The sequence below is a fragment of the Pristis pectinata genome, chromosome 10 (genome assembly GCF_009764475.1).
Source record: "Pristis pectinata isolate sPriPec2 chromosome 10, sPriPec2.1.pri, whole genome shotgun sequence".
Taxonomy (NCBI): domain Eukaryota; kingdom Metazoa; phylum Chordata; class Chondrichthyes; order Rhinopristiformes; family Pristidae; genus Pristis; species Pristis pectinata.
In genome coordinates, this window is record NC_067414.1 from 84,907,647 (window position 1) to 84,934,732 (window position 27,086).

A 27,086-nucleotide genomic window follows, 5' to 3' on the forward strand; every position below is an offset into this window, starting at 1 on the left:
CTCCTAGTACAGCGACAGCCCCCTCCCTCATCGGTCCTATTCCCTGTCTTTTCCCCATAACTTTGCAAGTTACTCTCTCTCAATTGAAAAACACTCTGGTGCTGGAGGAACTCGGCAGTCCAGGCAGCATCTGTGGAGGAAATCAGACGGTCAACGTTTCGGGTCAGGACCCTTCTTTAGGACTAAGATAGAAAAAGGGGAAGTGCAATATATAGGAGGGAAAAACAGAGCAGTGATAGGTGGACAAAAGAGGGGAGGCGGGGTGGGCACAAGGTGGTGATAGGTAGATGCAGGTAAGAGATAGTGATAGGCAGGTGTGGGGGAGGAGGGGAGAGCAGATCCACTGGGGGATGGGTCAAAGGTAAGGGGGGAGGAAGAAAGAGGCTAGGAAAGGGAAGAAGAGAAGCATGGTGGGGGTGGGGGGGTTGTGGTGAAGTGGGGTGGGGATTACTTAAAGTGGGAGAATTCAATGCTCATGCTGTTAGGCTGCAAGGTTCCAAGATGGAAAATGAGGTGCTGTTCCTCCAGTTTGTGCTTGGAATTCTGCCTGGCAGTGGAGGAGGCTGAGAATTGACATCAGTGATCGTGTGGGAGGGGGAGGTGAAGTGACTGGCGACGTGGAGGTGCAGATTGCGGTTACAGACAGAGCGCAGGTGTTCTGCGAAATGGTCACCTAGTCTGCGTTTGGTCTCGCCAATGCAGAGGAGGCCACACTTGGAGCACCGAATGCAGTAGATGATATTAAGGGAGGTGTAGGTGAATCTCTGTCTCACCTGAAAGGACTGTTTGGGTCCCTGGATGGAGGTAATGGAGGTGGTGCATGGGCAGGTGTTGCACCTATGGCAGGGGCAGTGGAAAGTTCCCGGGGTTGGAGCAGGATGGGTTGGGGGGTAGGAGTGAACTAGGGAGTCGCGGAGAGAGCGGTCCCTGTGAAAGGCAGAAAGGGGTGGGGAGGGGAAGGTATGCTTGGTGGTGGGGTCCCGTTGGAGATGGCGGAAGTGGCGGAGAATGACGAGTTGGGTACGTAGGCTGGTGGGATGAAATATGAGGACAAGGGGACCTTATCCCTGTTGGCCCTCTCTCAATTGCCTATCCAGTTCCCTTTTCAAGGTTCTGATTGATTCTGTTTCCACCATCCCTACTGACAGTGAATTCCGAATCGTAGCTAATATCTCCTTAGGAACACTTTTCCTCAGAATCTCCTTGTGGCTTTTGTCCAAAATTTTAAACCTCTCTCCCCTAGTGCTTGAACCAGCTCCCTCTGTCTCCAGTATCTAAACCAGTTTTTCTCATGTGCACTTTTATCAAACCTCCTCTCAACCTTCGTTGTTACAAGGAGAACAATCTGCAGTCTAAGATTCCCAATAATCCAACATCTGATTGTTCCTAAATCCTGAGGAACAGCAGCTGGCTCACTCATTAGTCTGGAATGTGAGTCGGGGTCCAAAGTGCAAACAGGGCGTGTGGTCAGAGCTGGGGGTCTGAAGTGGGGCTGGGGCCAGGGTACAGCTGGAGCCTGTATCTTGAGTCCAGAACACCAGGGGTCTGGAATGTGGGTAGGTTTGCATGTAACATGTGAAATAAAAGTCCGTTTGCATCTTGTTAGGAGTTACTTCCAATAGTCTGGAAGATCTGCTAGTCTAGCATCAGCAAGCCCCAAGTGTGCCAGATTATTGGAGTTTTACTGTAGTTGCAAATCAGAAAAGTGTCTGCTTGAGGAGTTGGAGTCACACAGCACGAAAACAGGCCCTTTGTTCCAACTGGTCCATGCTGACCAAGATGCCCACCCAAGCTAGTCCCATTTGCCCATGTTTGTCATATAACCTTCTAAATATTTCCTAGCCATGTACTTGTCCAACTATCTTTTAAAGACAGTTCTTTAAATTATCATGGAGAATTTTCTGCCCAATGTTTTTCTGCCCAATTAGTTTGTTCCTCAGTTATAAACAGCCTGAGGTGGAAGAATCCAACAATGTAGACAAAAGTACTGGAGATGAAGACGTTGATGTATCCAAGTAATCCAACAATAGCTGAAGTTGGTAGGAATCCAATGAAAGTTGCAGAAGAAAGCTCTCCTGCCACTTTCAATGAACCTAAACACAATTGGCCTGGAACTCCCAAAGTAAGTTAATTCATCTGTTTGACAGCCATATGTTATCTTTCTCAGATGGGGAATGTACAATATCCCTGATATCCTGCTGACTCTCTATAATGGTGCTTTAAATATGCACAGAATTACGTGTGGTCTGTGGCCCAAGTTAGTCAAGCACAGAGCTTTCAATGTTGTTACCCCGCACACTCCAGATTGTCAGCAGAACTGCAAGGACTGAGCTCAGTATTAACTCTTAACCATTACAGTTTGTTCTGTTAACTCCCTCTGTGACCTTGGATTAGACCAAAGAGAAAGTCTCCACAGAATGGGGAATAAAATGAGTCATGAGAATTTTAGTGAGGCTGCGGGGAAGGTCCTGATCTTTTGGGGCAGGACATTCACTGACCCCTCCAAGCACTGGCCTTTCCCTGGTTCTGTAAAGTGAGCTCTGGCTTTGTTGGATGTGGTGTGGTTGAGTGTGACGTGGTGGATAGCAGGAGAAGATGAGCAGATGTCACTGGGGTTGGCCCACAGGACTGGGGGCAGGGAGTTAGTTGATCCAAGAGGACAGTCCTGTTTCTTGGCCCTGAAGCAATGCTGTACATGCGGTTTCTTCACAACTGCAGCCCTCAACACCTCCTTTCACCTGGCAGGTTTCCTGAGGCCATGGAACAATATTTGGATAAGCATCCTGCCTCCTGTGAGTAGATTGGTTGCTCACCCCATCTTCTAGTTGTGGGCATTTGTAGAGTCAGAGTTATACAGCATGGAAGCAGGTCCTTTGGCCCAATTGGCCCATGCCAACAAAGTTGTCCACTTGAGATAGTCCCACTTCCCCTCGTTTGGCCCATATCCCTCTAAACTTTTCCTATCTATGTACCTGTATAAATGTATAGAGTTGTACAATGCAGGGTTTCGATCTGAAACATGGACAATTCCTTTCCTCCCACAGATGCTGCTGAGTTCCTCCAGCAGATTATTTGTTAGTCATAGAGTTGTGTTGGTTTCTTTCAGATTTTTAGCATTATAACCTTTCACCCAAACCAAGCCCACCCATTGTAAGGGGTGTGAATTGCTACACCCTGATCTCTGCATTACCACTATGTAACCACCAGAATCCCATCCGGTATACCTCTCTCCCTAAATCAGCCAACCTTGCCTAGAGATGATGGGCTGTCCATTCACGTGCAGCTGTTCCCAATATTATAAACCCCACAAATATCACAATCCTTCCCTTCTGCTGTTTTGAAAATTAATTAAAAAAAACTGAACTGAATACACACCGAATACATTCGCTCAGTCTTTTCCATACAGTTAAGGGTTAAGTTGAATTAACTTGAAGGGTTAATAGTTGATCCACCTAATGGTATAGCTGATGGTGGAAGAAAAATGTCACAATGGGCTCTGAATGGTAATGGCAAAACTTCAAGGAGTCTCAATCTAATGGCCGTGGAACTAGTGGGAAGAGGGAAGGTTGTAAAGAAGAGTCAGTGAAGGAAAACCATGGGAGAGGAAGGTTAAGTCAGTTGTGGCCCAGCATCTGAACCCTGTCTCAAAGCAGACAGGAGCTGTGGGAGTGCCTAGTGGCTGGGAGGATTGGGGTGGGTGCTGGGAAGGAATGCACAATAATGGCTACCCTGAAGTGGAGGTGGCACCTCGAGAGGCTATTATGAGTATGGCAGCCTCCTTCGGGGGAACAGGATTGGCTACATGCCTGCAAATAAATGAAAGCAGATTTGAGGTTGTGTTTGATGGCCCTCCCATTGGATGCAGCACTTTTGCCTCTTGATCATTGATTCTGGATGGACCTGAGCATCCAAAGGCATGTTTGCCAGGAGTTGCCAAAATGCTCAGCCACTTGGTTTGTTTATTTGATGCCCTACCCTGGCATTCCTACCTTCACGCAGCTATCAAATCCAGGACATATGTGGCTACAATGCTCCTGAGGAAATCGCCAGTACAGTTTGACAGCCATTTGTATCTTGGGTGTACAAGTGCCAGAGAGAAGGATCTTGGAGGAGATGTACAAGAAATGTTTGAAGAATAATTTTTTTGGGGGGCATCCCAACATCAGTAATATCTCAGCCTTTCACCTTCCCAGCTTGCCACTTTAACATGCAAAGCCATGACTACCACTTACATATGAAGAAAGGAAGATATGAATGAGGAGCAACAGTAGACCATTCAGTCCCTTGAGCCACTCATTAAGATTATGGTCGATCTGATTCCAATCTCAGCTCCGCATTCCCACCTACTCATGGTAACCTTTCAACCCCTTGTACATCAAGGGACTCTGTTTCCATCAGCCTTTGGGGACAATGGTTCCAAATTTGCACAGCCCTCATTTCTTGAATGTGCGAGCCTTCTGTTTAGGCAATAACTCCTAGTCAAGATTCTCCCACAAGAGGAAACTTCCTCTCCACATCCATTCCATCAAGACCCCTTGAGATGTTGAATGTTTCGCTTGGTGAGTACCTGAAGGAGTATGCCATGAATGTTTTTATTATCTTAAAATGGACAGAGACATGGAAAGAAAAGATTTAGAAGGATATGGGCTAAACACAGGCAAGTGGAACTAACAGATGGAAATCTTGGTTGGCATGGACCAGTTGGGCTGAAGGGCCTGTTTCTGTGTTATGTTACTCCATGACTTTGAAATGGTATTTTATTATTTCACACACTAGTGTTGATGTTTTTTATATGTTTAGGTTTCTTTAGCTGTAGTTCTTGAGCTCTTGATCACAATCAGAGCTTTTACATTGAAATTAATGGAAACTCTTCTCTAATTTTGAAGGCAATATTTTTTGGGAACACAACCCTTTCTTAAATCGAGGAATACCTATACTAACACTCCAAACAATGTTTCATTTACATAATGACTTTGCTCCAAAATAGTTTAATAATATGAGCTTGCGTATGAGGGCAAAGTCTTGGTGTGCAAGCAACAAGAACTTTTAGTACCATAATGGAAATATACCTGATGTGTATTGTCACAAAGCTTGAGGCACTGACTACTTCAGATGAAAGATTTGGAGATTGCTGGGTTGAAGACATGTTGGCAGTGGTGCAAAATAGAGTAATGCTGGAGACGATTGAAGTGTACCACTGACCTCCTGCTGTCTCGTATATATCAACTGATCTCTTTTCACTATTTGACACTTCAGCAGAGATCACTGTCACTTCTAGGAATATGTAAATTGACCCTCAAACTATTCTGACTTAAAAGGAGATAGATATGAGAGATAATTTATAGAAGCAGGCAAGAAATTAAGAGGATAGAAAAGATTAGCCAGCAGCATTGTTGTCAGTTAAAGAGTGATTGCAGAACATGAGGAAAGCACTTGGCCCAGATGGTGTCCCTGGCCGTGTGCTCAGATCTTGTGCTAATCAGCTGGCAGAAGTACTTGCAGACATACTTAACCTCTCCCTGCTTCAAGCTCAGGTTCCCACCTGTTTTAAGAAGACCACTATCATCCTGGTACCGAAGAAAAGCAAAGTAACATGCCTCAATGACTACCGACCCTGGCTCTGACATACACCATCATGAAGTGCTTTGAGAGGTTGGTCATGGCTCACATCAACTCCAGCCTACCAGACAACCTGGACCCATTGCAATCGGCCTATCGCCGAAACAGGTCTACAGCGGATGCCATCTCCCTGGCCCTACACTCAGCTCTGGAGCATCTGGACAGTAAAGACACCTACATTAGACTATTGTTTATTGACTACAGCTCTGTCTTCAATACAATAATCCCAAGTAAGCTTGTCACCAAACTCCGAGACCTAGGTCTCAACACCTCCCTCTGTAACTGGATCCTTGACTTTCTTAAAGACTGCAATCAGTGAGGATAGGCAGCAATACCTCTGGCATGATTATTCTCAACACTGGTGCCCCACAAGGCTGCGTCCTCAGCCCTCTACTCTACTCCCTATACACTCATGACTGTGTGGCCAGATTCTGCTCTAACTCCATCTACAAGTTTGCAGATGATACCACCGTTGTAGGCCGTATCTCAAACAGCGATGAGTCGGAGTACAGGAAGGAGATAGAGAGCTTAGTGGAATGATGTCATGACAACAACCTTTCCTTCAATGTCAACAAAACAAAAGAGCTGGTCATTGACTTCAGGAAAGGGGGCAGTGTACATGCACCTGTCTACATCAATGGTGCTGAGGTCAAGAGGGTTGAGAGCTTCAAGTTCCTGGGAGTGAACATCACCAACAGCCTGTCCTGGTCAAATCATGTAGAAGCCACGGCCAAGAAAGCTCACCAGTACCTCTACTTCCTCAGGAGGCTAAAGAAATTTGGTTTGTCCCCCTTGACTCTCACCAACTTTTACCGATGCACCATAGAAAGCATCCTATCTGGATGTATCACAGCTTGGTACGGCAACTGCTCTGCCCAGGACCGCAAGAAACTGCAGAGAGTTGTGGACACAGCCCAGAGCATTACGGACACCAGCCTCCCCTCCTTGGACTCTGTCTTTACCTCTCGCTGTCTTGGTGAAGCAGCCAGCATAATCAAAGACCCCACCCACCCGGGACATTCTCTCTTCTCTCCTCTTCCATCGGGTAGAAGATACAGGAGCCTGAGGGCACGCACCACCAGACTTAAGGACAGCTTCTACCCCACTGTGATAAGACTATTGAATAGTTCCCTTATACAATGAGATGGACTATGACCTCACAATCTACCTTGTTATGACCTTGCACCTCATTGCCTGCACTTTCTCTGTAGCTGTGACACTTTGCTCTGTACTGTTATTGTTTTTACCCGTACTACATCAATACACTCTGTACTGACTCAATGTAACTGCACTGTGTAATGAATTGACCTTTACGATTGGCTTGTAAGACAAGCTTTTCACTGTACCTCAGTACAAGTGACAATAATATACCAATACAACCAACCAATAAAAGGCACACTCAAAACAGAGAGATTATACTGTCTGTTGTTCCTCTTCTATTCTCTCTGCCTACTTTTCATTGATAATTCCTCATGTTCAACATATCTGATAGAAGACCAACTTCCCTATTGGGCCTTTGCCTGAGCACTTGGGAATTAGATCATTATCTCCTTAAGAATCTGAGTGGCTTAGTTTAATTTTACTTTCTGCAGGCATGTGCTCTTTTGGTAGAAGTTGTCAATTGGGAACCACCTCATTAGGAACTGTCACTTCTGGTTTGCTCTTTTGTCCACTTGTGCAACCACTCGCTAAATAGCAGTTCCTCCAAGGCACTATCAGAGAAATCTCAGTTGACCATTAATTTATAGGAATGCTTAATGGTGCTGGCACATCCCTGTCCTAAATGCAGTGTGGGTGCATGAAGAATTAGCCTTGCACTACCAGCAAAGAACCTTGCTTTACCAGACCGGAATGGTTAAATTACAGGACTATTAATCCAGACTAATCCCTGACTAACAACCCAGCGGAATTAAAAACTGGTAACTAAATCTCGAAAAAGCTAGCCTTAAGGAAACATGAAACTATTGGATTATTATAAAAGTTCATCTGTGTCATATTCTCTTTATAAGAACTGACCTTGCCTGATCTGACCTCTATGGGACTCCAGACTACAGAGCAGTGTAGTACACTCGAAGTTATTTGTTCATCAGCTTTTTGTGCAATTAAGCATGGGACCTATAATTGATGCTAGAAATGTATCCAGCATGATTCCAATAGTATTCTCAATGGGCAAAGATCTCCACTGGGAATGTGAATGTTAATCCCAAGTGATCAGCATTTTGGATCAGAATCACAATCCCAAGCAAGGCATTTTTATCAAGTTAATACTATAAATAACTCTGATCATGTTTCTAGGGGATATAACTAAAATAAATGTTGTCTGATGTCATATACTATCCCACCTGTGCTCTGCACTGAGGTACCATTCTTAATTGAAGCCAACCGTGCAACTGGTGTGTAATAATTTCTGCTACCCTCCAACTCTTTAATTTCCACATCCAGCCAGATACATGGAGAATAAACAGTGGTGCCAAAGAAATTTCCTCTAAATCTGCAAAGAGGGACCATGTTAATCAATATTTGGCCATTACTTTACTGCAATATCCTCTTCTGCTGATTAGGACATGTGACATAGTTCCAAAAAAATAACATGTTGCTGGACCTGAAATAGCATCCAGCTAGCCTACTGAAATTCCACAATTTGTATACTTTACTATTGGAAGTTATAATTTTATATAATTAGCTTAAATTAATTGATTAAAGCCTTGCTTTTAATTTCATACATCTTTCCTAAGTCTTGCTTTATTAGAATCCAAGACTGTGCTTGGAAAAACCAACTTTTTTGTTTTGAACTGTTATACAGGCTTGTCATTCTCCAGTTATGAGGTAGGGACTGTGCTGCTGGTGGGAATGCATTTCACTACTGCAAATTGCTGGCAGTAACATACCTCTTAAAATATCTTAATAAGAGTGACTGATATCAACTTTCCTCGGATAAACGCACTTCCAGTCCCATCTCTCTCAATTCCAAGTAAGAGTTAGTCACCAATGGAAGTGGTAGAGGTGGGTACAATTACATTTAAAAGTCATTTGGACAGGTGCATGGATCGGAAAGGTTTGGAGATATGGGTCAAGTGCAGACAATGGGACTAGCTCTGTTGGGCAACTTGGTCAGCATGGATGAGTTGGGCCAACAGGTCAGTTTCCATGCTGTATAACTCTCAGTACAAAAGGTTATTAATCCCATTTTGAATTCTTTTCTTTAATTTTTTTCAATGGGCCATCAACAGACCTGTTCTGTTCAGTTTTTCCAAGACAGTTTGCTCATGGCTGCCTGTAGTCTAAATAATAGCTCTCAGCCACTTTTACTTATAATATCCTTTGCTTCAGCATCTTCCTTTTTCTGGTGTAGAAACTCTATTCCAAAAGCTGTCTCAAAAAGATGATTTCTAGTTTCTGTTTGCATGAAGAGCTGTTACCTTTAAATCTCTGCAGCCAAAGTTCATCCAGGACTTGAATACTTCTCCCATACTATGACTGAAGGAATAGAACTTGTTTTCTCTCAGTAAGTTACGGAATAAAAAGACATCATATGGGTAAAACCTTTTCTCTAATTTCTCTATTACATTGGGTCTTGCTGGTTCACTTTTCTCAGTCTCTGGATCTACGTTATGTTGCTTCCCAACTCTCTCAGTCGATGAATCCTGCAGCATCTTTATTCTTTTCATGATTCAAGTGTGGAAGGTCCAAAAAACTCTGTTCTGATTCACCTCATGAATTATAAGCATACCTATGAGAATCATAGAACTATACAGTACAGAAACAGACCCTTCAGCCCAACTGGTCCATGCTGACCAAGATGCCCATCTAACCTCGTCCCACTTTTCCTGTGTTTGGCCACTATCCTCCTAAGCCTTTCCTATCCAATCCATGTATCTGTCCAAGTGTCTTTAAATGTTGTTATTCTACCTGTCTCAACTACTTCCTCTGGCAGCTCATTCCATGTACATACTACCCTCAATGTGAAGAAGTTGCCCCTCAGGTTCGTATTAAATCTTTCCCCTCTTACCTTAAACTAATGCCCTCTAGTTCTTGATTCCCCAACCTTGGGAAAAAGACTGTGCATTCACCTTATCTATACCCCTAATTATTTTACACATCTCTATAAGGTCACCCCTCAATCTCCTACACTCCAAGGAATATAGTCCTATCCTGCCCAACATCTCCCTATAACTCAGGTGATCGAGTCCTGAGGGCCTGTGAATCACTTAATTCACAGCCACTAGAAAATTACTTTTCTCATATTTTCTCATCAAAGTTAGGTTAATGGTTGACAACAAGAGAGACTTGCATCTTGCCCAGTGAAATGTGACTATATTCAGATATATGATGGTGATAATAGAGCCCTAGCTGGCAGTATATTCTTCAGGAGAGTTGCCTCATTTGGCTCAACAGGTCAGAAAGTTACCATAGAAGAAGGGAAGTGTCAGTTTTCTGAAGAAACCTGGTCAGGTCAGGAAGTGGCACATGGGCCTTTCCAACATGTAATGCTATCAGAGAACAGTCAGTGAATATCAGAAAACTGCAGACATGTCTGCACTGAGCCAACAGATCCCAACCTTAACAGTGCCAGTAGTGGTAAGCCATGGGCAAGAGATTTCAGTGAGGAAGGTGAAACATATGAGGGGAATCTGAGGGGGATATCACTCAGAGGATGGTGCAAGCATGGAATGATTTGCCAGTGGAAGTGGTAGATGCCGGATCAATTTTAACATTTAAGAGAGGCTTGGATAGGTACATGGATGGGAAGGGTTTGGAGGGATATGGTCCGGGTACAGGTAGATGGGACTCGGCAGATGATCAGGTCAGCATGGACTAGATGGGCTGAAGAGCCTGTTTCTGTGCCATAGTACTCTATGACCCTATAAGGGAAAGAAGTGCTGCTTTGTGCTTTCAACATCTCTGGTGGTTTGTGTAAGCTTTAAAATATTTGCACACTGGTTAGAGCAAAATAGTGTGCATTTACAGCAGGCTACATGGTAGTTGCAAGTAATATGGATTCAGTAGGCCAACTAATTGGTTGTTAATCAGTTCATTAGCAGCTGCAGGAGTGAGTACTGAAGGATATATTGCCTGCCTGGTGTCAGGTTTGGGTCTCCTCAGTACTTGGAGGGGTAGAATCCAGTTCTCAAGGTCCTCATGGGAACCACAAATAGAACTAAAAATAAGGTCCTTATAGAGTCATAGTCACACAGTACAGAATTTTTTTTTAAATTAAATTTTTAAAAAACTTTTAATTACAGCGTGGTAACAGGACCTTCTGGCCCAATGAGTCCGCGCCGCCAATTTTAAACCCAAATTAATCTACCCATACGTCTTTGCAATGTGGGAGGAAACCGGAGCACCCGGAGGAAACCCACACAGATACAGGAGAACATACAAACTCCTTACAGACAGCGACGGGAATTGAACCCCAATCACTGGCGCTGTAATAGCATCACGCTAACCGCTACGCTACCGTGCCGCCCCCTACGCTACCGTGCCACACAGAAACAAACCTTTTGGAGGGAGTGCAGATTGATTTCCTTGGATGGCAGGACTGACTCCTGAGAAGAGATCGACCCAATTAGATTAAAATTGAGAAGAATGAGAGGGGATCTGATAAATATTTTTTAAAAAAAGTAACAGGACTGGACAGATTAGACACAGGAAGGATGTTCCCAATGGCTAGAGGATCCAGGACCGGGTTCAAGTCTAAGGATAAGGGGAATGAGAGAAGAAATTTTCTTTTCCCAGAGATTGATGAACCTGTGGAATTCTCTACCACAGACAGCAGTTGAAGTCAAATTATTGAATATATTCAAGAAAGAGTTGGATATTGTCGTTAAGCTAAAGGGATCAAGGGATACGGGGAGAAAGCTGAAACGGGGTATTGAATTTGGATGATCAGCCATTGAACGGAGGAGCAAGTTTGAATGCCCCCCTCCTGTTCCAAATTTCTATGTCTATGTCAAAACAGAATCATGTAAAATTTATGATGCTGGAAGCTACTTATCCCACTGAATCCATGTATTTGCAAAAGAGTTACGCAGCCTAAGCCCATCTTCCAAGACCATAGCCCCTGAAGGTCACCGCTCATCAAATACACATCCAAGTACTGTTTAAATTTGATGACGGTTTCTATGTCTACCATCATTACATGCAGTGAGTTCCAGACCCCTACCACAAACTCTTTTCCCCATCTTCTTAATTCTTCCACCAACTACTTTAAATTTATGGATGGTGCAGTAGCAGAGCAGGTAGAGCTGCAGCCTCACAGCTCCAGGGACCCGAGTTCAATCCTGACCTTGGATGCAGTCTGTGCAGAGTTTACATGTCCTGCTCATGGACTTGCCCTGAGTGCTCTGGTTTTCTCCCAAATCCCAAAGATGTGCTGATTGCTTGGGAAGTGACAGAAGGATCAAAGGGGAATTGATGGACATGTGGGAGAGAATAAGTCAGGTTACAGTGCAACAGGGAAATAAAGAGAAAAGGGGATAGGACTGATGGAATTGCTCTGTTGGGAGCTGGCATGGATCCAGTGGGCTGAATAGCCTTCATCTGTGTTGTAGTATGTGAATATGCCCTGGTTTTTGACCTCTCTTACTTAGAATAAATGGAAAGGACCCGTTTCTCTATCTAGGCCCCTCGTAATCTTATTCACTTCTCCTAAATCATCCTCGGCCTCTTCTGTTCCAAACTACCCCGATCTTTTCTCATGACTACAATTTTCCAGTCCTAGCAACATATTCCGGACCTCCTCAACTGCAATCACACCTTTCCTCTAATATGGTAACCTGAAGTGCAAGCAGCATGCAAGCAATGACCTACCTGGTGATATGTACACCCCCAACATGATCTCCCTGTTTTTCTATTCTGTGCCTTAGATAATAAAGGTAAACATTCCATGTGGCTTTGTAATCACCTTTATTGATCTGCACTGTTACTCAGTGGATCAGTTTTCATGTAGTGCAAGTTCCCTTAGTTATTCCACCCCACTTAATACCCTCCCATTTACTGTATATTCCCTTGATTTGTTGAAACTCCCGAAGTGCATTACCTCTCCATTCCCTGGATTAAATTGAATTTGCCACTTTACTACCCAAGAGACCAGACAATCTATACATTCTCACAATCTAAAACTTCCCTGCTCACTGTCAACCACAAGGCCAATTCTTGTATCATCTGCAAACTGCTTTATCGTGCCCCCCCTCCCCCCCACATCTAGGTCTTGAACTTAAATAAGCAGGTCTGGGTGATTTCATAAAATAAGAATTTAGGTGAAAGGATTTGCCAGTAGATAATCAATGACAAGCTTTTAATGAAATATTTCAAAATTTGCAACAAGTGTACATTCCATGGAGAATCTCCATAAGGAAAATAATGCCGGGGGAGATATGAGGTGGTGTCCGAGAGCTGGAATGAGATGTTCCAAGGAATTCATTGACTTGCACAAGTGGTCACAGTCATCCTCAGTTGCCCTTTCCTGTCAACATTATCGCAGATCTGGGCATTCACTCAGTCCAACGTGCCCCTCGCTCACAATCTCTATCAGAATTAATTCTTAAAATCACGGTAGTAAAGTGGTTAGCGTAATGCTATTACAGCGCTAGTGACCCGGGTTCAATTCCGGCCACTGTCTGTAAGGAGTTTGTACGTTCTCCCCATGACTGCGTGGGTTTCCTCCAGGTGCTCCGGTTTCCTCCCACATTCCAAAGACGTACGGGTTAGGAAGTTGTGGGCATGCTATGTTAGTACTGGAAGCATGGTGACACTTGCGGGCTGGCCCCAGAACACTCTACGCAAAAGATGCATTTCACTGTGTGTTTTGATGTGCATGTGACGAATAAAGATATCTTGTTATATCTTTAAATACTTTAAATGACTGCTCCAAAACTCACAACCAAATATCACACCTTGAATAGTCTGCCAGCTAGTCAACCATGGCAGACAAATGGATCCACACCATTACCTGTTTCATGGATGAGGATGTCTCATAAAACACCTCCATTCAAAAAAAATAGAACGGAAGAGCACAGGAATAGGCCCTTTGGCCCATACTGTTTCTGCTGTTCATAATGCCAATTGAAACTAATTCCTCCTGCCTGCACATGGTTTATATCCCTCCAGTCCCAGCCTGTTCACGTGCCTGTCTAAATGCCTCTTAAACTTTGCCATCGTATTTGCTTCCACCACATCCCCTGGCAGTGCATTCCAGGCACCTGCAGCTCTCTGTGTAAAAAGTTCAGTAGTCCACACTAGTACTGAAGGAATTTGTTCTTGCAGATATTGAGGTCCCTAGAGGCTTTTATGCGGTATCTGTACATAAAAATGGATGCAAATAAATCCAGAAGAAGTTCCATTCCCCCAGTGTCCAGTTGCTCTGTGGCCAGAAGCAGAGGATTGTACAAGTCAATGGTCAGTGTCTTTGCAGCAATCTGTTGTACATCTGCTTTGGCCATCAAGGTAAATCTGAGGTAGGAAGGCAGGAAGAGCCATTTATTGGTGGCATAGTTGATGACTCTGGTAGGTCACCTGTACAGATCCAAATGGCATGCGTTCAATGAATTCCATGCAGGCACTCTCCTGTGGGGTCATGAAATAACATTTCTGTTACCTGAATGGCCCTGGAGGAGGTTTCAGATGGTTTCCTACATGCTCTTATGACCTGCTACACAACAAACTGAGCAGGAAAGGGGAAGAAGCAATTGAGCCATTTTTCGACGTGACTCTCAATGAAGAAATCATTTATCCCCCTCTGGTATTTACAATCCCAAGTCCTCATCCAACAACTTCCTTCTACCACTGAACATCGCAGAGTCTACTTGGCGATATTCCAAATGAAACAATTCGTGTGCTATTCCATACGAAAGGATTCTAGTCCCTCTTGTTTATTCCCTCAGACAGGAAAAAGCATATGGAATAGGCACTAAGTGCTCTCTCACAATTCCAGCCCTGTGGCAGGAGAACAGATGGTGGAAGACACTAACATTGTGCAGAGGAGACTGCAGGTGGCTGTGAAGTCTAATCTCGAGCAGCTCTGGGCCTAAAGGCACAGTTATAGTTGCACCACGTCAACATCGGCAGTAGTAGTCGGGGCTGGCTGGGTGACAGGCAACAGCAGCGGCACTCGTGGAGTTATAGGGATAGAAGATCAAATGCCATGTCCCTGAGAGAGGTCAGCAGGCTCACACTCCACAGATCCGAGGCAGATTCAGCATTCCTAGAAATGTGTTGAACAGATGGCTCTGGATGGCTGCACCACCTGCAATCTATAGCCAATGTGGTAGAGATGTGTGTGCATGTGGCAGCATGACAGGGTCCATAAGTTTGAAAATGGAGCTGGTCACCACTCCCCTGTGAGATAGGATGGGCTCCCAGTTCTGAAAGATTTCCAGAGTTAGTTGGTGCTGGACTCCTCTACACTCCTTGGCAGTGAGTTGCAAAACAAAAAATAACTTTTTCAGTTTCTGAAGTTTACAGATGTAATTATTCAAGGACTGGGGGCATTTCACAGTGAGCAGTTGACCAGTGAGATTGAAAAGTTAACAGGCCCTGATATTTTTCCTTCCATTTGATTAATGGGCAAAATAGAGTACAATCACCTTAGAACATGGAACAGTACAGCACAAGAACAGGCCCTTCAGCCCATGATGTTGTGCCGAACTAATTAAACTAGGAATTAAATTCCTAACTAAACTAATCCCTTCAGCCTACATGTGTCCATATCCCTCCATTCTCTGAACATTCATGTGCCTATCTAAGAGCCTCTTGGACACCTCTATTGTATCTGCCTCCACTACCACCCTTGGCAGTGCATTCCAGGCACCCACCACTCTCTGTAAGGAAAAAAAATGACCCCTCTCACTTTAAATGCATGCCCTTTAGTATTAGACATTTCGACCCTGGGAAAAAGATACCGGCTGTTTATCTATGCCTCTCATAATCTTACAAACCTGAATCCAGGTCTCCCCTCAGTTTCTGCCACCCCAAAGAAAGCCATCTAAGTTTGACCAACCTCTCCTCATGGCACATCCTAGTAAACCTCTTCTGCACCCTCTCCAAAGCCTCCACGCCCTTACGGGGTGAGCAGAATTGAATGCAATATTCCAGATGTGGCCTAACCAATTTTATGAAACTGCATTATAACTTCCTGACTCTTGAGCTCAATGCCTTGACTAATAAACACAAGCATGCCATATGCCTTCTTTACTACCCTATCAACTTCCATTCAGGGAGCTATGGACTTGGACTTCAAGATCCCTCTGTACATCAACACCTGTTAAGGGTCCTGCCATTAATTGTTTATTGTCCTTTTACATTTGATCTCCCGAAGTGCAACACCTCACACTTGGCCAGATTAAACTCCATCTGCCATTTCTCCACCCATATCTGCAACTGATCTATATCCTGCTGTATTCTTTGGCAATCTTCTACACTGTCCACAATGCCACCTATCTCTGTATCATCTGTGAACTTACTCACCCACTCATCCATGTTTTCATCCAAGTCACTTGTATGACAAACAGAATAAATCACCTTAATACACGTTCCAGTTTATCCTGGGTAATGGCGCAGTGGTTGTTCTTGACTAGTGACCCAAAGACCTGGACCTGGTTGGCATTTCCATTCTAGATCAATCATCTTTCTAATGCCATTTTGTGAGAAATGTGGCCCAAAATAATTTTGTATAAATCCTTTCCTAGCTGAGGTAGGAGATTGAAAGTGACTTGAGCATTCATACTTGATGTAAAATACCAGTTTGACAAACCATCATAACCTTTTATGTAGTTAGAAAATAAAACCTTAGATGATTCCAAGGTGATTCACAGGATGTAACCACCAAAAGAGTCTAGTTCATTTATTTTTTTTGTCATTTTGAGCACTGCCTGTTCTGTGATTAAATACAAAAAGGAATATAAAGACGTAATAAAATTCAACTATCAAAAACGTTGGATTCAATAAGATTTATTGAAGAAATTCATATCATATTTTGTATTGGAAAAGCAAACAAAATTTCACAGAATCCACAATGACCATCCTAGTCCACAAAGACTATTCCCAAAATACCTGTATACTTGTAATTAGGAGTTTATTGGCTTTTATTGTTGATTGTAAACTTGGAATAAGAACTTAAGTGATTGAATAGACTTTCAAACTGAAAAAATAATATCATTTTTATTCTTAAAGAGAACTCTACCTTGCTTTTCAAAAGGGTATAGTTAGTCAGAAATAGTATCGTAGTGTTGGCTATGGCACGATGTTACATCAGCACAACATGCTGTGCAAGTGCCAGAACATGTAAGTAGGTCTCATCATAAGATAGAAGAATGGCAAATGGTCCCAGCATGTTGTACTTGTCAGCAACAATAAAAGTGAAGGAGTTGCCTGCCTGCTGGGCCAATAGCAAGGAATGATATGAAACCTGTACAAAAACTAATGATAAAGGGGGAGATGAAAAATGTTGAGACAGGAAATCCTATGAATTGTTTGTCTTCAAGTCAACGTCATTACTCTACCTAGGAATAATGTTCTCCCTATGGCTAGTATGTGCTCTGCTTCCCAAACACTTTAAAAATTGGATAGAGTTCTCTTTCAGCTTAAAGCAGAAAAAGCTTACTCAAAGCAGTCAGGAAATTATTGTACTAACATTTCTAAAATACTACAGCAATTGTTTACTTTTATAATTTTTTTCTGAAGATTGCTTGGATGGACAATTAGCAGCAAACCATATGACACCGTTTAGAATTACGGGTCAACTTTCACATCAACGGAACTATATGGTACTAATGCAAAACATGTTTAGTTTTCTGGCTTAATTGAAGTTTATCCATCAATGCTTAACTGAAATGAAACTACGATGCAACACATAAATCATTGAAATGCAATAGCAAGAACTAGTGAATTTCGTATATACATAAGAAACTTAGGTTACATTCATAGCTATTAGATTTTGTGGTCCAATACATTTTTCAGGTACAGTATAAACAATACACATTTTTATACAGTGACTTGTATACAGATTCTCTAATCACGAATACAGTATAATTTCAAACAATACAAATAACTTGCTAAACATTTATAGCATAGGTCTAATTATAATTTGACCTGCCAAAATTTTTAATTAGGTTCATGTTATGAACACATCTAACATAATTTTAGTTTACTCATGTAGTGCGATGCTACTTGCAACTCCCTGAAACTGTTCAGTGGTTTACAGAGTTATGGCCAGTGCCACTAATAGAGAGAATGTTTTCTATGTTAACATTTATATGTTTGAATGCTGTAAGTTTACACTGCCCAGAGTATCTTTTCTTCTGATTTAAGTTTTTGGCTGTGCTGGTGTTGTCGATTAGATAATTATATCAAAATCCTCAAGATGATCAGCATAGCATCAGGGCAAAAAGTGAATTTAAAGTTGCAGTTTATCAGAGAATCCTTTGAACATTGTATTTTACTTGGGTAATTTTGTTATTGTATCTTAGAAATTGACAGAAAACATATTTTCCTTGTGCACTAAGCTTGAAACAGGGTTTCAATCATGGAGGGAAAATCATAACTTGGGGGAATACAAGTTGAACTTTAATTTCATTGGGTATCCACTTTAATACTTATGGCATGAATGACTAAGAACAGCACAGAAATACTGAGCTGGGAAATTTTACATGACTTTTCCACAACTGGTTTCTTATAGCAGCAATTCTGGAAAACAAATAAGCCTCAAAGCACCAATCTGGAAATGCCTTCTGACATTCTGAAGGTAGAAATTGTTAAAACTGTGAACAGTGCATCTTTCAAAATAGCATATGCTTTGGACCAATTATTTCAAACACCTTGTACTACTCTGGTCTTTTTAACATGGTCTGCAAAAAATCCACTATTAAAAAAGATGACATAATTCGTTGTTTTTTTTTAAATGGTGTGAGAATTCTTAAGCCCTTTGAACCAGACAAATTCCAACTGTACTTATTATTTTTCAATAACTGAATGTCAAATACATCTTTTTGTTTCCTTTCCTTTCCCTCTCCCCTACCTTCACCATAAAAGGTTTGTTAAGTAGGCATATTATACCAGAAATGTCCAGGTTTTGTTTTCAAGCACCATTAAATTTCTAACAGGACTCTGGCTGTAAATACAGCACTGGCCAAGATCCTCATGTCCTCTCATCCCATGCACCTGAATCTGAATGTACTGAATGCATGAGAAACTTTGGCAAAAGTGACAAGCTTCTGTAAGTTTTCTGCAGTAGACCAGGTGGTCCAGGACATACTGTGCTTCACTTTATTGCTACAATCCTCAGAATAAAAACACAATCTGTATCTGTAAGGGTAAATAGCAGTGGGGTGGATTCTAATCTTTCGGCAGTTGAATGGCAGAAATTGCCAAGTTTAAAGCAGCAAAAAGGGTCAGATGCCATTCTGGAGCCCCATTTTCTTTCCTTCCTCACTGAGGTGCAGATACCAAACATGGAGCTCTTTACAACTTGATAGGTTGCAAGATGATTAAGTTGTTGGGAGGGACATGTTCAATGTGATCTTTACAAATACATGTGCTATCAGTGCATGAGGTTATTTGATTGTGTATGCATCATTGTGCAGTTGAAGGAGGACTTGGAATAAACCAGACATGCCACTCAGAGGTCTCCATGCTTCCCACACATTACTTCACTAGACCTCAGGAACCCACAGCAGCATGCACCTATTTATGCTCCTCTTGTGTTAGTGAGTGGTGTATCTGGAGCTATTGATGGGAATGGGGAGAGAATAAAATGGGATTAGTGTAAATGAGTGCTTGATGGTCTGTGCGGACTCGGTGGGCCAAAGGCCCTGTTTCTGTGGCGTAGGAGTCTGTGACTCTATATGGCTTATATATATTACACTGCCAACAAAGGTAGGTTAGAAAAGAATTGAAGCTGCCTGAAATTTTTAATTACGTTCATATTATGAACACCTCAAACATTATTTTCTTTCATTCAGGTAGTGAGGTGCTGTTTGCAACCCCACTGATACTATTTGGTAGTCTACAAAGTCAATGGTCATAAAATTTCTTCCATGCTACTTCTTTTATGTTAGAATATTGCAAGCCTCCACAGTCCAGACTACCTTTTCATCAGATTTAAGTTTGTGTCAGTCCTGGTGACGCGGCGGTAGCATTTGTTGAACAACCACATCAAAATCCTTCAGACCAACCATATTCTCATTATGTCAGGATGAGTTTAAGAACTCATGATTATAACTCCAATGTGCAGGCTTGAAGTGATGCAACTTGTTCAGCCTTGAGCACAGGAAGAATAAAGAGTATTTCCTTCTGATAATTGAATAAGCACTTCCGTGTGGACTTTATATTTGACAAGAAGATCAGGAAAGGTGTGCAGTGATCTTTGCTGAGGTTCATCATGAGCAGCTGCAGAACACAGGATTTTGTGATCTACAGGCTATTCCCAGCGATGCATAATGAAACAAACATTGATCACTGCTGGAAGATCCTCAAAAAGATGTGTTTCGATCTCCCCTAAACTAGTTGGTCTTCCAGTGCAAGGAAATGTCCTCAGCCACATGCTACCAACTGACAGATCCCAAGGTGCTGGAGTATGTGCTGAGGGATGTATTGAAGCTTGCTGCAGCAACTGTAAAGGCTCTTTTGGAGAAACAGCACAGTCTAGGGTGTAGTTACCAATGGACACTGATGGGCTGAGCCCTGTGTAATACCATCCCAAACAGTTCACCGATGCAATGAAATTGACATATAGTAAGTGAATTGATTGGTGCGGTGAATGACGACATGTGCTGATGTATAACTATATGTTTTATGATTGGAATATATTTTGGAGGGGGGGGGGCGCGGTTGAAAGCCTTGTAACTGTTAAAGCAAGAACAGTAAGAACAGTGCAAGAGGGCAACTCAGGGCCAGTCTGGTTGTATCAGGAACCTCGCTGTTTATGACAAAACGTGTGAGTTCTCCAGTTCTTGTGTAAAATTGAGATATTCTTCAGGATAAACAGCACTGTTCATACTTCAGGTGAGAACAAAAGCATTCCTGCTCAAAACGAAGTCACACCAGTACATTAATAGGCAATAATAGATGGACTTAGGGACAGTACCACTTTGGCTGCTTGCCTGACACCAGGCACGACACAAGATGCCTCACTCACCGAGGTTAATCTGACACCTTCAGAGGTTGTATAAGCTATAAATTCAGAATCAGACACCAAAGGTCAGATGAGACCATTAGTGATTGTATAGGAACATTGAAGAATCTTATGTTGACACTATAATTTTGGGTTTGGGTTGAGATAGGAATCAAGTACTGCAGGTTAAATTTACATGTGGTTTAAACAGACAAACAAATTTAATTGAAATTATTACATATGCAAATTTGATGTTTGAGTGTACTTTTTAATATTTATATTTGGGATTTAGGCATCACCAGCAAGGCTTGCATTTATTGCCCATCCTTATTTATCCTTGAAGGTTCTGGTGAGCTTCTTCTTGAGCTACTGTATACAGCATGGGTCTATCAGCTCACCATAGCCTTGCCAACCATAAACTACCTATCTATACTAGTCCCATGTACCAGCTCTTGGTTTGGAGCCTACTATAGCGATTCTATGACTCTGACCCAACCACGATGAAGGATTGACAATATATTTCCAAGTGTGGATGGTGTGCAACTTGGAGGGGAACCTGTGGGTAGTGGTGTTCCCATGTATCTGTTACCATTGTACTTTTTGGTAGCAGAGATTATGGGTTTGGGAGATGCTGTCAGAGCAACCTAGGCAAGCAAATGCAGTGCATGTCATTGACAGTACACACTATAGCCATTGGGCACTTGTGGTTGAGAGAAGAACATTTTAGCGTGGTTGATGGGGTGCCAATGAAGCAGGTTACTTTGTCATGGATGGAGTTGGCTTCTCAAGGATTATTAGCACTGCATTCACTTGGGTAAAAGGACAGTATTCCATTACACTCCTGATTTGTGCCTTGTTGATGGTGGAAAGGTCTTGGGTGTCAGGATGTGAATCATTCTCTTCACTTCAAGGATACCCACTCTGTGACCTTCTCGCATAGCCACAGCATTGACGTGGTTGATCCAGCTGAGTTTCTGATCGGTGATTGCACACCAGAATGTTGATGTCACCAGACATGGTGATGGTAATGCTATTGAATATCAAAAGTAGGTGACATGATTGTCTCTTGTTGCACTTTGGTGGCATGAATGTTACTTGCCACCTAACAGCCTGTGCCCGAATGTTGGCGAGGTCTTGTTGAAGGCAGGCACATAAGTTGAACATTGAGGATGTTCACAGCTGATAGAATACTTCTGACCTTATGATGGAAGGAAGTCATTGATGAACCAGTGGACGATGGCAGAAATGGCTTCCAAAAAGCACTAAGTAATTTCCACCAGTGCATATTGTAAATGGGCAAGCATCATTAGCAAAGGGAGCTCAAGTCATGTAAGTGGAATAGTAAGTCCGAGTTATGAGAGTGAAATTGGAATTAAAGATGAGACTGGTAGGAAGACCTGCTGCTGATCTAAAGGAGATCATCCATCACGGGTACTAATTTAGAGGATTTAAAGTGCTTTAACTATAAAAATTAAGACTATATGTTCCTTGTGCAAGGGTAGAACCTAAATTGCAAACCAAATATTGTTAGCCAATTAGTTTTGCATTGCAAGAGCAATATTTTCAACAAAAAGCCACAGAGAAGCTTCTACGATATTGAAGCTAATGAGCAGGATGAAGATTTAAGCTTTAACGGCATATATGGCACTGGTAACTATAATGAAAAATGCAGCAATTATAAAATGAGTAAAAGTGAATGATAAGTATATTAATATGAACATTGATACAATTGCTGACTGATCAGTTATGGGTAGAGATTTATTCAAGAAGTTAAGAACAAGCAAAAGACATGTTCTGGCAAGATACTGAAAATCCTAGATCAGATGCAATGTGTAGTTTCTCACAATGGTCATGAAATGAAACTACCATTCATAGCAGATAAGCACATCAACAGACCAATTCTGTTAGGAAAAGATTGGCTCAAAGAACTAAGTGAATTGGAAGAATGTATTTGGTGTGAGCACTTTGTAACAATATCTAGTTAATATTCCAGAGCAGTATATTCAAAGATGCATGCACCAGCATTAAGGGACACAGAGCCCATTTATGAGGTAAACTTATAATAATTTACCAGTACCTAGATTTGTGCCATTCAAGATGAAGGATCAAGTAAACAAGAAATTGAACAAGCTCAGACAAGGTGTATTAGTTGGCACTGCACAGAATGATCGAGTGACCCCTATGCAACCAAGATGATGCTTTGATCACAAAAATCATAGAAGAAGAAAATCTTTGCATACTCAAGAGATATTCGGGAGGTTTAATGAGTACAAGTTGAGAAAACCTGAGAATATCACCAAAGTCTCCGAGGGTTGGTCCAATATTAGCCCTGTTTCTGCTAGACCTTGCAATGATACTGACACTGCTGCATTACCTGCTGAAGAAGAATGAAGCACGGTGTTGAGGAAAGGACCCACAGAAGGCTTGTGCTCTCTATAAGAGAAGTTTTAGTTGGACTCCCTCTTGGGTCCCTCTAGCTGATGTTTACAGGGACCTGCTGTTGGACAGTCAAAGTGTCTACCCTAAGACAATGGGTCCTTTCTGAAACCCAAATCAGCATCCCACAGTGTATTTAAGACCACAGTGGCCATTTTTTGGAAATTTCATCAATCATTCTCTGATTTATTCCACTGGCAGTACAAGAAAAGTCCCACCCAAAAAAATTATGTTCCAAAATTATTTTCATATAATCGGAAGGACCAAGAGTGCTTCTCCAGGCTCCACAAAAATAATCTGGGCTACTATTTCACTGGACCCACCAATCTCCGTGATGGTAATGTATGTGGTCCTATGGAGTAAGAATAGGGTGCAACAGCTTAAAAATTTGGCCTTGGTCATTGCAAACAGGATAAGTGCTAAACAAATTGATTTTTTTTAAAGAAAATGAATAGCCTTCTGGCTTCGAGAGATGAATTATGAGGGTCTCAACTCACTTTGTAATCTACTGTTAAAGCCAAATTATCATTTATCAACAATCACTTCAACTCCACTGTCCCATGTTATATCTCAAAGCAGTACAATATTGTTTGGGTACAGAAGGAGCTCAGTTTGTCAGCATTTTGTCTGATTTTAGTACTTTGGCTCAGTGCTATTTATTGCACAGGGACAACAATGGAAAATACTACGCAAGTTGTTCTTGGTCTGCTACTCTTCCATTGAGCTGCACTGCATGACCAAACCTAGAGGTACATTAGTATTCCATTTTTATTATTGTTTTGATTTACTTTTAAGAAAATACAATCAAATTAATTAATGCCCATTTCATTTAAAAGGTTTTACCCCACCAAGATTGCCGCCTTAGACATGTAAATTCAGCATGTAGATGAAGGCTGGCATTTTATACTGCACTTTTTGGAATGTCCCAGAGCCTTTACAGCCAAAAAAGTACTTACAAAGTGTAATTAATGTTGTAGTATGGCAGTCAATTTGCACACAGCAAGCTTACACCAATAAAGTGTAGAGTTGACTAAATAATATTTTGGTTAAGAGATGATGCTGGTCAGGAAATTGGGGATAACTTCCCTGCACGGCTTCCAAGTTGTGCCATGGAACATATCCAGGCAGGGTCTCAGTTGAAGATCTAATTGGAAAGACCACCCCTCCCTTTGTATTATACCAGACTGTTATGCTAGATTTTTGTGCTCAAGTCACTGAAGTGGAACTTGAATCCAAACCTTCTGATCAGTGGAGTGATGCATTGTCGGAGCCGCCAGCTTTTGGATGAGGTTTTAAGCAGACTGCTACAAGTGCATATGAAGGATCTCATGGAATTATTTTGTAGAAAAGCAGTGAAGTCCTGGGAAATATTTATCCTTTGATTAATATTTCTAAAGATATTCAGATCACTTGGTCATTATTATATTGCTTTCGTGAAATCTTTGAGTCCAACCTGGACACCACATGCTTCAAAGGTTCTTACTTCATTGGCTGTAAAGCACTTTGGGATGCTCTTAAAACAGCATGCAAGGTACCACATAAAGGCAACATTTTCCTTCTCTACTGTTATGGGAATCACAAATCAAAATGCAAGCATTTTGTTCCTCCCAACTTTATGGGCCAGCACACTACTTAACAAGTGAAGGTTAAATATTTTTACAAGCTGGTAAATTATAATTTGTCTTTGCAGATCTACTAACAGTGACATTGTGGTACCCTTGGAGATATCTATAGTCGGTAATCTCCTGCCTGTCTGACTAGAGAAGACAATGTGAATGTAGGAGAAAGGACACGGTCAACCTTGGGCACATAATTTAAAAAATTATTACCAGGATTTTTTTTAAATAGCATTTTTCTTTGGAGGACAATGTACTACTATTTGAACCCAGCTTATAATAATCATGTAGTGTACTTTTTTTATTTTCATTACTGCCACAAATTTTGTTAGTGATGAAGAATGTTTTACATACAGGTTCTTAAAGAGAGAAGGAGCTTCCTGTACTTGGTTCCCAATCTCAACAGTTTTGTGGGTAGATACTTAGTGGAAACCAGGCACCATCTCACAGGAAAGGAAGGGCAGCTCAAAGGATAACTGCTTAAAGGCCATAATGCAGGTTCACAATGACATTAGCATTGAACGTTTGCTTGGAGCAGGTATATGATCCAAGGTTAAATCCAGTGGGTAAAGATATCAAAAGGAGTTTTGCCCACAAGATATACAATTAAAGTTTTGATGCATATTTGTCAGTACTGGCAAAAAATGAATACTTCTATTTTCTAACTTTTTAGGATCTGGACATAGCTGGCAACACATGTATTTCCAAGCCCAACTATTGAACCCTCTAAAGTAGATTGGAATCTAATTGAACTAATTCTGAAACATAATATTTTTTTGGTCAACAGAATAAAAATATCACCTTTCTTGACTCGAAATTTGTGCAGCTGATGCAACAAAATTCTTAACTTGCAAATCTGCATTCCCTCCCCAAAACGCATCTCTCACCATCTAGTTCTGAATAATGTTATTGAAGACCATAAGTAGATCTGCGTCTCTATTTTCTAAGACATCTATTTGAATCAATAACGTTGAGTAGACTTTTTACTAGAAGAGACAGTTAAGGAATATAAAATGCAGCCTACTGTAGGCTATGAATTGGACTGTTATCAGTCAATATTCATTTTGCAGTTAAATTTCAATTCATGTAAATCAACACGCACTATAATTCATATGAAATTATTTTCTGCCTTTCTAATAGACTAATTCCAGACCACCATTATCTAAAGAAGGGATAAACTACAAAAAATTACCTTAGGGTCTACTTTACATATTATTATTTGTATAGTTGCCAAACTGCTACTATATCCTAGTTAGTTCACAGATTTAAGATGTTAGTGACTAATCAGGATTATAACCTCTGCCTGTTTCAAGGCTTAGTGATGAATAAATGAGTTTTACAACCTTGTTAAATGTTCAATTAGATTCTGCTCTTCCTTTGACTTCTCCATACCATCAGTAATATAGCCTTGTTTCTCAATTCTCACCATGGCAGCACTGCTACCTCCATGTTTTGAGGCTTCTTTCTCTTGCTTAAGTTTTCTTTGCAGTTCTGCAGCCTCCTCGAAGGTCTGGGTCAGAGGCCTCCCAAGCGTTTCCGGGAGCAACAGGGTCAAGAAGCCAGTCAGAAAGGACATGATTCCAACAATCAGCTGCCATAGAGAGACAAAAGTACAAATATTTACTACATTTAAAAATTTCTATTAAATCCAGTCTCATCACATTTCTTTTAATTGGCTTTGTTATCTTTATTACAAACAAAGAAAATTAAACTCAAAGATATTAAAAATGACAACTATTTTATAATAATGTAGAAACTACACAACTAGAATAAGCTGGGCCAGCAGTTCATTGTAGTAAGATCAACAAAAGATTTTGGAACTCTGGATGACCATTTCAGCTAATTCTTTCCAATTAACCCAGGACAATTTGCTCTGTCACAGCTACTATCCTCTTCCATTAATCATCAAAAAGGAGAGATGCTGAATTTTCTTCATTTCTAAAGATGTCCTCAGAGACAGTATTACAAGACACTCAATTGTACCATGAATGCTGCAATAGATACAGAGAAGGAATAATGAACAATCAACAAGACTTGCAAGAAGTACAGAAAACAGTAAGGCCACAGAATGTATTCTGGGTGGGGGATTTCAATGCCCATCACCAAGAGTAGCTTGGTAGCATTAGCACTGACTGAGCTGGCTGAGTCTTGGAGGACATATCTGCCAAACTGGGTCTGCAGCAGGTGGTAAGCAAACCAACACAAGAGATAAACCTATGTGATCTCTTCTTCATTAATTCATATTTGGCAGATACAGCCCATCCACATCAGCACTGATAGAAATGACCACCACACAGTCCTTGTGGAGA

General features: G+C 41.6%; 1 protein-coding gene across 2 annotated transcripts in view; it reads right to left on the reverse strand.

The window, feature by feature from the left end:
* Positions 1-16,550: 16,550 nt before the first annotated feature.
* Positions 16,551-27,086, reverse strand: part of slc22a16 (solute carrier family 22 member 16) — a 97,643-nt gene continuing 87,107 nt past the window's right edge. For both annotated transcript variants that reach the window (XM_052024527.1, XM_052024528.1), the window contains exon 9: positions 16,551-26,368. In XM_052024527.1, the coding sequence (XP_051880487.1) occupies positions 26,114-26,368 (255 nt within the window). In that variant the 3' untranslated portion in view covers positions 16,551-26,113. The remainder of the gene's footprint in view (positions 26,369-27,086) is intronic.